This window comes from Mugil cephalus, chromosome 1 (assembly GCF_022458985.1).
Source record: "Mugil cephalus isolate CIBA_MC_2020 chromosome 1, CIBA_Mcephalus_1.1, whole genome shotgun sequence".
NCBI classification, from domain to species: Eukaryota; Metazoa; Chordata; class Actinopteri; order Mugiliformes; family Mugilidae; genus Mugil; species Mugil cephalus.
This window is the reverse complement of record NC_061770.1, coordinates 44,862,566-44,874,471: the sequence shown is the minus strand read 5'-3', so window position 1 is coordinate 44,874,471 and position 11,906 is coordinate 44,862,566. Positions and strand designations below refer to the sequence as shown.

The following is an 11,906-nucleotide window of genomic DNA, read 5'->3' as shown; positions in this document are numbered from 1 at the left end:
CTGTGACTCTGCAGGACATCAAACGCCTGTTTACGAGCTCTGCCTATCTCCCTCTTCATAAATAATTGCGATCACTGTGGGGCTCGGGAGTTTAAAACCCAGCCATCGCAGCAGTTAGAGCCTCGGCGGGTGGCGTCCAAGGGCCCCAGGGTCTCGGCTAATGAACACCTTTGGGGTTTTGTCAGCGCACACACACACACACACACACACAGAGCGAACCTTGGAAACGTCCACAGCAGCTGGCACTGAAGGATAAAAAAAAAAAAAAAAAAAAACCCTGATCTGACGATTGCTCTCGGCAGGAGGGGAGAGGCTGTGAGTGCGTCTGTGTCGGCAATCCCGAAATAGACCTTTCTTCGGACATTTATCTATTCATCTCACCCGCCCGCTTCTATCTTCATCCCTCTTGTTCCACGCTCCTAATTGCTCACCGTGGCTCCTTCCATTATAGCGTCCTCTTCTCAGGCCTTTTTACCCGCGTGCCGCAAGAATCTCACGTGTATTTTATTTCACAACAAAGGCAAAACCAGCATCCATATTACATTTAAGGCGCAGCCACACAGTAGTGACAAAGATCATCATCCCCCCTCACCACCACCACCACCACCACCACCACCACCTCTCCACGGCGAGGCCTGCGTGTGAATGCACCCACAGTTTAGCTTTGATTGGAAACGGCCCGCGGCGGGCGCACAAGGAGGCGTGTGTCTCTCTCAAGGGCCCGTTGTTGTTTTATTTTTACTTTCAACCCAGTGATGGACAACGCAGCTCGTGGATACAGTGGGCGGCTGTGTAGTCAGCAGCTCGCAGGGTGGAGAAACCACAAGCTGAAGAGCACAGGCACAAACCACAATGAAAACACATCTGAATAACTCAATAGGTTTCTTTTTTTTTTCTTCTTTTTTTCTTTTCCTGGGATGACAGCTCCTGAAATTGAGCGCCTTTCTCTATGGACTTCTGAATGTAGTTACTTCCCGTGTTTGTGCGCGTGAGGGAACAAGTCACACCTGCACCAAAGTCTGAGGGGAACATTTCCATAAATCCACAGAGTGTGACGGCAGCAGGATCTGCTTAATCAAACCAGTGAGTCATCTTTTCATCGGCGCACCGTTTCCTGCGTCACCGCATTACTTTGATCCCTTTCAGTCGGTCCGAGGATGCGCTGAAAGGTCGATTAAATGTACAGACAGACAGTAAAGCAGCTGAGGCTTTATCTTGGCACAGACAGGAAGAGGAGGAGGGGAGTTTGAGAACGGGAAAAGTCTTAAATGCAGCACAGACGCAGAGAAAACAAGATTTTTGTGCAACTTAACCCTTTATGTTGGTGGGCGGCTCTTATGAATGCCTGATTAAAATGAAAGCTTCATGATTGTTTGTAGAAGGGAACACGTGAGCAGCTGTTAGCTGGAAATGCTATTTTGTGAGCCTTTAATTAATTTAAAAAATATATATAATTGAAATCATACCCCATAGTCGACCCTTTAAAAATAAAAGTCTTTCTCGAGTATATGAAACTGTTTTCAAATGAATTCATACAAAGTTAATTCTCCACCCTTGTTGTACTTTAATTATTATATTTTATTTAATCCAAATTTAAACTCTCCCACACTGTCAGTGGCACAGAGCCCAGTTTAAATAACGCAAAAGCAATATACTCCAGCATTTTAGCAAATGTTACTCAAACAGGTGGATATTTACAGCTGCAAGACGGCGACACGAAATAAACTACACATAAACTGCACTCGTGGCTGAAACAAAAGCCTAGATACGCTCGAGTCGGCTGAATAAAAATAAATTAAAAAAATAATCAAAAGCCCTCGTGCAGGCAAATGTTGCCGAGATTAATCTCGGAGCTTGTAATGACATGAGGACACCTGTGACTTTCCATGCAAATACACCTGGGAAATGTAGTCTAAACATGAGCAGCTGCTAAATGGAAATGAATGCAGAATGCAGCGAGAGGGGAAACAGAAATAGAAGTTGTAGTCCTCGTTGATTTCTTTACGATACGCGCGCGAGGCGTCTCATTTGAACCACACTTCCCACATGAGCCTCTATGGAGCAACACAGGTGGGCTCTGTTTAATGTCATTACACTAATTAGAGAGGCTCACCTCACGGCAGCGCATGCACTTTACACAGGAAGCCCTAGAAACAGCTTGTACGACATCTCCAATAACCCTAACAGGATCGCGTTATTTTCCACTGGAATAAAACGCTGGAGAAATCATCTTTATGACAGTTTAGTGGTTCAGCTTTTAAAATCATCCATTCTCTCCTTCAATTCAATCTGTCTTTATTTATACAGCTTTTTTTTGTGTCCCATTTGAAATGCCTGGTTGCATGTCTCACCAGGAATCGAAAAGATCAGAGAAAAAAAAATGAAAACAGATTTTTAGTTTTCAGGGTTTTTTTTGTTTGTTTGTCTTTTTACACTTCTCTCCCATGAATCATTTGACGTCCCCTCGGATTCACCCCTGGAAAAAGAAAACAGCTCGACCTGCAGCGGCTACAACAGCTACAACAAGGCGCTTCGGTATCAGAGCAAGCACTTTGATGCTTGTCTTCATGCTGGATTCTTTCTTGTAATGAAGTGTTGGAATAGCCTGGCTGTGGTTGGATATAAACAGGAGGCTCGAGGCTCACTTGAAACCAACCAAGTGTTTGTTAACCGATATAATTCATCACAAAAATAAAAGAGCTTTGAGCGCTGCTGCCATGAGGTGGAGGCGGCAGCCCAATCAATCAATCAATCAATCACTCAGACCCTGTCACTGTGACTCCCTTTTATAAGCTGCCACTAATTAAGCCTCAGGATCTACCACTGAACAGATGGGCTCCTGTTTACTTGAGTCCTCTGTGGTGGAAATTTGTTTCACATGCATGTATATATTCTACTATTCTCAGCTACACTTCCAATCCCTGATGTACTTACCTTAACCTTTCTGGCATGTTACAAAGCACTTAGTAAAAATTTGAAAATAAACAACTCCGCCTCCCCCCAAAGAATCACCGCTTCCCAGCGCTGGACGCTCCCCTCCTCCGCTGACGCATGCGGTGGGAAAGTGGAGGTAGAAATGTCTCAGTGGAGTCAGATTCAGAGGCACCGGTAAGAAGTGAAAACAGTAATTGAATAAAATTTTATTCTGTATGTGGTATAAAATAAAATCCCCTCGTAATGTTCAGTTACCTTGGTAGTCTGACCAGCTACCGTTAACATTATCATATTAATAGCATTTCAGCGTTTCAGCATTTACAGTCAAATGCGTTGTTTTTTTGGCAGAATTCAAACATATTTTCTTGAAATGTAAAAAGGAGGTTGTAGCTATTTTGTTAGCAGGCTTAAGACTTTGTTGAGGACCTGTTTTGACAACGAACAGTAGCTAACGGTAGCTAACGGTAGCCCCCGTCCAGATGTTTAGCTACAAATTTTTTTTTTAGCTTTTTTTTTTTTTCTTTTAACTTTATCTTATATAGTCACAAAGTAATACGCTCCGTCTCTGCCAGAGAAGAGACAGTGGTGTCAACTAGAAGGGACACGACGACGGATGAGAACCAGGAAGCTGGAAGGAATTATTGGTCAGACTTTTATCAGAAATAAATGACAATTAAATATTGATACGCTCCAACACCTGGTGGATTTCTGTTATATTTTAGTGTGCCATACCCTTATTAGGAGCATTTTAAGATTACAAAAGAAAAGTGTAAAAATGCCAGGTTCCAGTTAGATTTTTGTCATTTCTGTTATTTCCCTTAACTTAGTATTTTTCCCCAAAATGATAGATTCATATCTGTGGTGCCTGTGCTTCCTGTCAGTCAAGATGAACCCTACAACCCGTGAAGAGTGGAGTCCAATTCAATACTGACAACCAAGTGTTTTGGCAGCATTCGCAAATCAAACAGTGCTGCAAAGTAGAGGACTGCTTCTGAATGCCACTCCACAAGAAATTCAGATTTTCTTTGGCATATCAGTGGCGTCCCTTGGCTATCCCGGAATTAAAATGTTTGGGGCCAAAAAAAACAAAAGTTCCAATTATAAGCAGCAAAATGCCAAGGGATAAGTTCTTCAAGCTGCAAAGCTCGCTCAAGAGTCGATGACTTGGCAGTACCAGAGGAAATTAAGAAGACAGACATCCTGTGGAAAGTCAGGCAATTACTAGACTGTGTAAGGCGAGATTGAGTCAACCCTCCAAAAGCCAGAGCAGGTCTGCACTGATGAACAAATAATCCCTTTCACAGGTCTCTGTCCAACGTGACAATATGTTCCAGGTAAGCCAAACCCTACCGGCCTAAAGGTCTTTGTCCTTGCTTCTCCAAGCGGTCTGACGTTGGATTTTGAAGTGTACCAAGGGAAGAATACATTCAGGGATCAAAGCCTGGGTGTTGGAGCAGCAGCAGACCTACGCTTGGTTAAATCTGTTCCCACAGGTAGTTGTCTATTCTCTGAAAACTGCTTCACAACAATGAATCTCATGGACACACTGTTGGCAAAGGGCTTTCCAGCAACAGGAGCCATGAGGAAGAATCAAGTCCCAAAGCTGTGCCAGCAGCCAGGAGACAAAGAGTTACAAAAAATGGGAGAAGGAGCTTCACCGTCAGTGGGAAGAAAAAGTCCTGAACTGGCCACCACAAAATAGTATGACAACAAACCAGTGCTGTTACACGCTTTGGTTAAAAATGATCTGTGATCCCAGATGGGTTATTTCTGTTGGTGGGGTGCCTCTGAATGGGGGATGCAGATCAGGGTGTGAGTGGATGGTTGGGTGGTGGATGGAGGAGCTTTTGGTCCTCCTACCTTGCTCTGGCATGCCTTGCTTGTCCGGTCCGATGGTGCTTGCCTCCGCCCGACTGGAACACTGGGAGCTGTGGCGTACCATGTCTCTGGGCTTGGTACCTCATGTGCCCCCACACACAGGGTATTTTTGGGTATTGGGAGCCAGAGGCCCCATGACCCGACTGGGCCCTGGTGATTGTCTCACCCATGTCTAGGGAATGCCTACATGCAAGTGTGGTGTCACTTGCCAGCTCGTGTTGGGTCACCTTGCCTAAAATGGGCTGGTTCTGTCACTATGTGCCCTTCTTTTGACTCCTCTACTGGGACACCTCTACCTACCTGAACTCTCCTGTCTCTCCAGAGATCTAAACACAAACCCTCTGGACTCTCTTAATCTTGGGTGAGGTGACTTGGAAAGAACATTGCCTTTCACTCCGCCAGTTCCTACAAGCACCACACGCACTCCCTTCATCTCCATCCATCCCGAGACATCGTCTCTGTCCTTTATTCCCCACTACATTCACACCGTCCTCCCTGCCACACAAGGTCACTACACTCAATAAAGATCAACAAACCAGGTCCCCGCACACACCGAAACAATAAAATATTTAGCTGCGAGGCTATAAATGCATCAATCTCATAAAATGTTGATACCTTGTGGCGGGCACAAATGCAGACATAAAAAAAAGTCGTGTAACCCCGCCCCTCTATGTTCCCTTAATGACACCATGATGACTGGCAAGAAGAAATATCATTGAGATGTATTTTAAAATAAAAACCAGTACAAACGCAGGTTTCGTAACCAGCTCATTTGTACCACGGCCTCCTGTGTTGAGGGTCGACATAAAAGTGAATAAGAAGCGCCCGAGTGTTAGATTCCTTCACGTTGATTTTTTTAATCTATTTATTTATTATTTTCTTTAATAAGGTCCATTAGGCAGCCGGCTGCAGAGTCCCCTGAGGTGTGTCATGTGTGTGCTCGGCTAACGTGTTTGTTTTTCTCAAGGCTTTGTTGGAGTTAATGATGTCACGCTTAATTGTTGCACACAAACATACTTCCTGGTCTCACAGGGAAAGGCTGGAGAAAATAGACACGAGAAGTGTTTACATCTTTTTATCTGTTCGAAAATGAACATGAGATGAATAAATACATGAAAATGTAGCTAATATTTTCATGCTATTTATTCCCTGATTTGATGTTTTTCTGTCATATCTTCCAACGAACATAATGTGAAGATAAGATTTTTTTATGAATAAAAATCCCACTTGCTTCCCACCTGCAATCACAAACTTATCTGAGCCGAAAAGTCTACTTCCTGGTCCCTGTTTGTTCGGCCCCTGCTTCTCACTGTCCCGAAACCCATTAAACTCCAACCCACGGAATAGTGTCAACATTAAATGTAATCTTTCACCTTTTAAGCGTCTCAGAAATAGTCGAGCTTTTGTTGGACTTCATCAGACGCCCACGGAAATCTGCTAATGTTTCACTCGGGTTAAATATTAAATGTTGACCTGGAAACGAGGGGAGGATGGCGAAGTTGTTGTTTTGGTTTTATTTAAACCCCAACCCCTTACTAGTCTGTAGAACTGAAGAAAACACTTGGATGAAATGTCTTCAAAAAAACAAAAAAGTCCAGCTGCCTCTCTTTAGCTAAATTAGCTAAATGATGCTAAATGCTAATGGGATGCTAAATGCTAGGCAGTTGAACAGAACAGGGTTTAGTTAGGTGGTTCAAAAAGTGTAATCACTCCCTTTGCAGCTCAAAGGTGTTAAACACTGACTACGCTTTACTCAAAAAAAAAGAAAGAAAGAAAAAAGTTTCTCCCCCTGAGCCAGAGCTCCGTCGTCTTGGCCGATGGCCAGAGACAAAGATAAGATGTAGGGCACTTAGCCTGGCATCGGCATGGGAACCCTGTCGCCTGGAGGCCTGAATAATTCAGGCGCCGAGATAAATTTACTGCTCATGAAAGAGACAGATCAGAGCTCTATTATTATAAATATACACCATTTCTTTTCTTTTTTTTTTCCACCTTTAATGGCGTGAGAAGCTTTTTTCTTTTTTAGCAGCTAGAGTACACAACACGCAGCGGGAGTCAATATTTGCCGCTTGCTCGCGTCCTGCGCCGTCAGCCGCCGTCTACCTGTCAGGTTTAAGGCCCGCGAGTCATTCCTGTGTGTTTAGAAAAGGCAGGTTTGCTCTGAGCCTGCGGTTGTGGGTGGGGTGGCCTTGCGAGACAACGCGTAAATGTCAACACCCAGTGAGTCCGCCCTCCCTCCATCCCGCACCGCCACGAGACACCACTCCGAAGCCTCGCTCCAATCACACCCAGGCTGTTGTTTTGCAGCATCTGTTAATAGCGGAGTTGGCAGATTTTTATCTTTTCCTCCCGCGTTCTCCCCCCGAGCTCCGTTTAAGAGACTTCGCAACCTGATAAGACTCAGGAGGTCAAGAGGAGACAAGAGAGTCGAGGGTTCCTGCGCTCGAAACACCTCTCCATCTCCGCTATCTGGAAATAACACGACACGGAGCCGGAGGTCGCCGGACGACCTGCTCCGGATGAATAATCATCTTTTCATTAAGAAAAGAAAGAGAAGAGGAGGAGGAGGAAGGGAAATGAGGAATAAAAGAATATAAAGACAGATGTATCAGTCAGGTCTGCAGGACACGAGCTTCAAGCATACAAACCTGTCATGGTTTTGACGTGTTAGTCATTTTTATTCATCATACATCAATAAAAAAAAAACATGACTCATACTATAACAATGATTTAAAGAAAAAAATATGCACAATGAAACAACAATTGAGAAATAGAGATAGAACATATCTAAAAAGAAGAATGATGAGGGAAATAATCTGAATAAATATGACAGGAATCCTGACATGTACGGAGTGACGTTGATGTTTCTGTAGGTGCTAAAACTGCGGTTCCCTTGGATTAAATACTGTTATCAAGGCTGATGTGGTGGTTGTTGGAACAGCTTCTAATAAAGACGACCTGTGTTGCATTATTTGCGTGAAAACGGGAATCATGAGTTTTTATTGTTAACGTCTCATCTCGTAGAAGTGAAGTATAGATGTACAGTTTCTTTTTCAGGTTTTTATATAATTTAATATTCTGGTATAGTCCTACCTGGTTTAAATCTTGTAATAAGCTCTGATGTGCTCTACGGTCCACTTTAACTCACCTAGCAATCCCTACCTCATGTATTGTGTTCATGTTTTTGGTAAAATGCGTATGATGGTTTATGTAAAATTGAAAATTTAGTTTGTTTTGTTTTATTTACATAAATCTCAACAAAGCAAGTGCTGAAGGCAAAGTTCATAAGACCAAATTTGCTAACTAAAAAATATCCTTTAAAGCACAGGTCTCCATCTGGGGGTGTAGGGGGTCTGTGGAGGTACTGTAGGGGGGTTGCAATATGTTTGGTTGATTACACAATTTTGCCCATCAAAATAATATTTCTTTAAATACACATAATACATACAGAAAATAATTGACAGATTGACAGTTTTAACTTTAAACATAGATAAATGTTTTGTCATTAGGAGAACCTGACAGATATGCAGTGTTGTGTTTGCCACAGTGGTGATAGGGGGCGGGGCCTACTTGGTACAGGACGCTTACATTGAAATTAAAAAAAATTAACCTGTGTATTATTTGAATAGCTTACTATAGAATGCAAAATGAGGACAATAATGTATATTTATAAATAGCACTAGTTTAATATAGAACACATAAAGTAGGTAGGGGGTCCCTAGTTAATCTCTCAGGTTGGGGATCCCTGGCCTGAAAAACATTGACGACCTCTGATTAAAAGTGACTCAAGTTTTGCTCTTTGGCGACACCTGTGGCACTAAGGTGAACTGCAGGACCTCACGTCCGGACATAGATAAAGTGGCAATGTTGAAACGGACACTAATCTTTTACTAATACGCCGAATAAAAACGCCTCACGTCACCACCTCAATCAGAGCAGACTGGAACGATGCCATCTTTATTCAGCTAAGCAGATAATCTCTCTCTCGTCAGAAGCAAACGCATTCTTCCTGGGTGTGTTTGCCTCACGTGAGGCAAACATTACAACAGGCGACGTGACACGCGTGTTTCTGGGAGGAACTGTTTTAGAGGGGACAAAACGTGAGATGATGTAAAAGCTGATGTAGGTGTCAGCGTTGGGTCCTCCTAGCTACTTTCTTTGGTCTTTTTTTGATGGTGGCTTTTATGAAACAGAAATTCATTGAACTAAAATCTTTCAGATGCCACTTTTAAAAGAAATTCATGTTTCCTTATTGGGAGAATATTTTGGCCCCAACTTGTTAAACACACACACACTTATCTTTGGAGATAACATAGAACTTTAACTTCATACAGATAACTCCCTTCAGTATCTTCGACACCAAAGTAAACGATGGCAGCACCCACAATCTGCTCCTCACTTTCACTCTCAGAAATGAAAGACACATCTCATTAGGAAATAAAAGCAGCTTACATCTTTGTTGAGCCCCCGATAGATATCATAATCCATCATGGATTACATCATTAGTACAGAATTGGCCTTTGACCGATGATGAACATAAAGGCAGCTCACATTAAAACATGTTAAACCCTAAGTTAAAATAAGTAGCTGAACGTAGCTTCAATACATGAACATTCATTAGACAAGGACTGAAGAACAAAGTGAAGAAAAATAAGCACAAAAGAAAAACGATGTTTGCCTTTTAGCTTCAATATTTCTAAATATTGTTTCAGATGTCTTAGGTAAGTTACAAATCATTTAAATATCTGTTCGGATTAAAGCTGCCTTCATCAAACTTTTTATGTTGACAATGTGTCACATAACAGAGTGTTAAGACACGGGACCCACTTATTTTGACAAACCCACAACCCAGCACATTTCTCTATATATCATCTCATTGTGTAAGTTTTATAATGTGCAACTTGAATATTTTGATTCACTCTCTTCCCAGTGACTTTAGGCAGACCCACCTGTTTTGTTCAAAACCCCTATATTAAACATAGCTAGCTTGTGGAGACGGTCAGGCTTTAGCAGCTTAAAGGTACAGACACACCAATCAGGCTTTAAAGATTTACCAGCAATAAAGCCAGCCACGGCACCGCCTCAAGTTTTCTGTATCTGGACCGAAAAAAATTACACTTGAACACACACCACGAAGAATAAAGCCGAGGGCCAAGTGATACGTTCGATGCCTGCGTGAAAGGAAATACCTCTTCACACCAGCAGGTGGCAGTAGTCTGTAATCGCCATTCTAAAGGGGAAACTGGAAGAGCTAGAGTTAGTAATGAAGCTAGGAGGTGCTACAAACAATCATACAGAGCTGGTTTCTCCTGAATCAGGTTAATTAATTCTAGATGATGATATTGTTGTGAAAATACTTGTGTATTGTAGTATTCAATTTAAATGCGGATAAAAACTGCACGCCCTCTTGGTCCAACTAGAGGGAACTGTACAGGACACACCAATCAAACAGCTGACCACTGGCTAGGTGTGTTGCAGCCTTTAGAGCTAAACATGCCCCTCGTGAGTTGGTGGAGACCAAAACAGAGATAAAAACCACTGCCAAGTTATCATGAAATCAGAAACGTGGCATAAAATTAATTCTAATGTTGACATTTATCTGGTGAAACCATAACAAGCGACAATATTTTGATGTTGATGTTCACAGCTTGTTGCACTGCCTCCAGTGGCGGGAAACATTTGAATATTAGCGCTGATTTGTTGTTCGACCCAGAGTACTACAAGTTTTTTACTTTTTTTTTTTTTTTATTAGAGGTCAGACTGAGAGAAGAAATAAAGCAGAAACATGCACTGTGAAGATTAATCCTGACAACAAGGCACACGCTGACATAACACTGTTATCACGTCTGCAGATGCTTCAGTCTACTTCCTGGTGGCGTGACGTCAGGTTGTTCCTGCTTCCTGTTTGGAGGCGACTACTTCCAGCCTCACCTCAGGCTGGCTGTACCTGTCCCTGGGGTGTGGTTTTATTCATTCAACTGATAACAAAAAAAACTCCTTATACATCAACATATAAAAACATATGTACATACATCTTGGACCGCATCGGCCTGTCGAACTATAAGACCCTAGCTTTTTTTTTTGGAAAGTGCTGGTTCAAGCTCGCGCCATGATGCCAAGCAGCTACCCTGCTTAAAAGCCTCTGAGCAAGGCACCGCCTTAATGTAAATGAAGTGTATTTCAAACCTCCTGGTCACTGTCTATGTTAAAAATAGCCACCGTCCTTGTCGCTGTCGGCATGTTTCACTCTCTGTGGAGCGACAGTGTGGAGGGCCGATTCCTGGATCTGTTCCTTCCTCCTGGGCGGATCTTATAATTTTCTCATTTGGGTTTAATAAAGTGTCCAGGTGTGGCTTCTGTTCTCTTTGGGGAGCTGTGAAGTACAGACAGACTGATTTAGACACAAACAGATGAGGAAGACTGTGACATACGAGTGGTCGATCAACACGTTACCTGGATTTCTATCGATTCTCTTTGTCCGTGTCTGTCTGAGCCTGGAAGGAAAAAAAAATCTCATTTTAAGATGGTAATCAATCATTAATCAACGCTCTTAAGTCTTCAGTCAGATTATGAACACACTGCGATCACTCTTCCACGCTGCAGGGTTCGTTTGTTGCCTGAGGCTCAGTGGTGCAAAGCTCCAAATCAACACGAGCGCTAACAGTAAGAAATGAAACAAACACGGGTCTTAATGTTCTCTAAAGCCGTTCAAACCTATTCTTCTGCACTGAAACACGAGTGCTGACGCCTCTCCGCCCTGAAACAAGTTTGGTTTGGATGATGATCCAGTCAAGGCTGGTGAATCTGAACGGGCGCGCACTAAAGCCTGAAGCTAAAGCTCTAATCTCTCGTATTACAGAGCCTGAATTTCAGGATCTGCACAGCATTTAGCAAAAAAAACAAACTGTGACACTTTGGCAGTATGACTCTGCTTGAAGGTTTCTGTCAAAAAAAGAAAGAAAAATCAAGAAATACTGTTAGTTTTGATCTGCAACCATCAATAAAATGGTTTGTGTGGGACCATGTTCAGACTGACACCTCGATGGGAATATTACACAGCCTCATCCTAAGGATGTACCTAAGGAAATAAATGG

At 42.7% G+C, this 11,906-nt stretch overlaps 1 protein-coding gene across 1 annotated transcript in view; it reads right to left on the bottom strand.

The window, feature by feature from the left end:
• Positions 1-7,463: 7,463 nt before the first annotated feature.
• The window catches only part of rell1 (RELT like 1), a 31,367-nt gene continuing 26,924 nt past the window's right edge, over positions 7,464-11,906 (bottom strand). Inside the window, exons 7-8 of the mRNA XM_047606014.1 lie at positions 11,266-11,306; positions 7,464-11,185 (exon numbers count right to left, since the gene is read on the bottom strand). Coding sequence (XP_047461970.1) covers positions 11,274-11,306 — 33 coding nt within the window. The 3' untranslated portion in view covers positions 7,464-11,185; positions 11,266-11,273. The remainder of the gene's footprint in view (positions 11,186-11,265; positions 11,307-11,906) is intronic.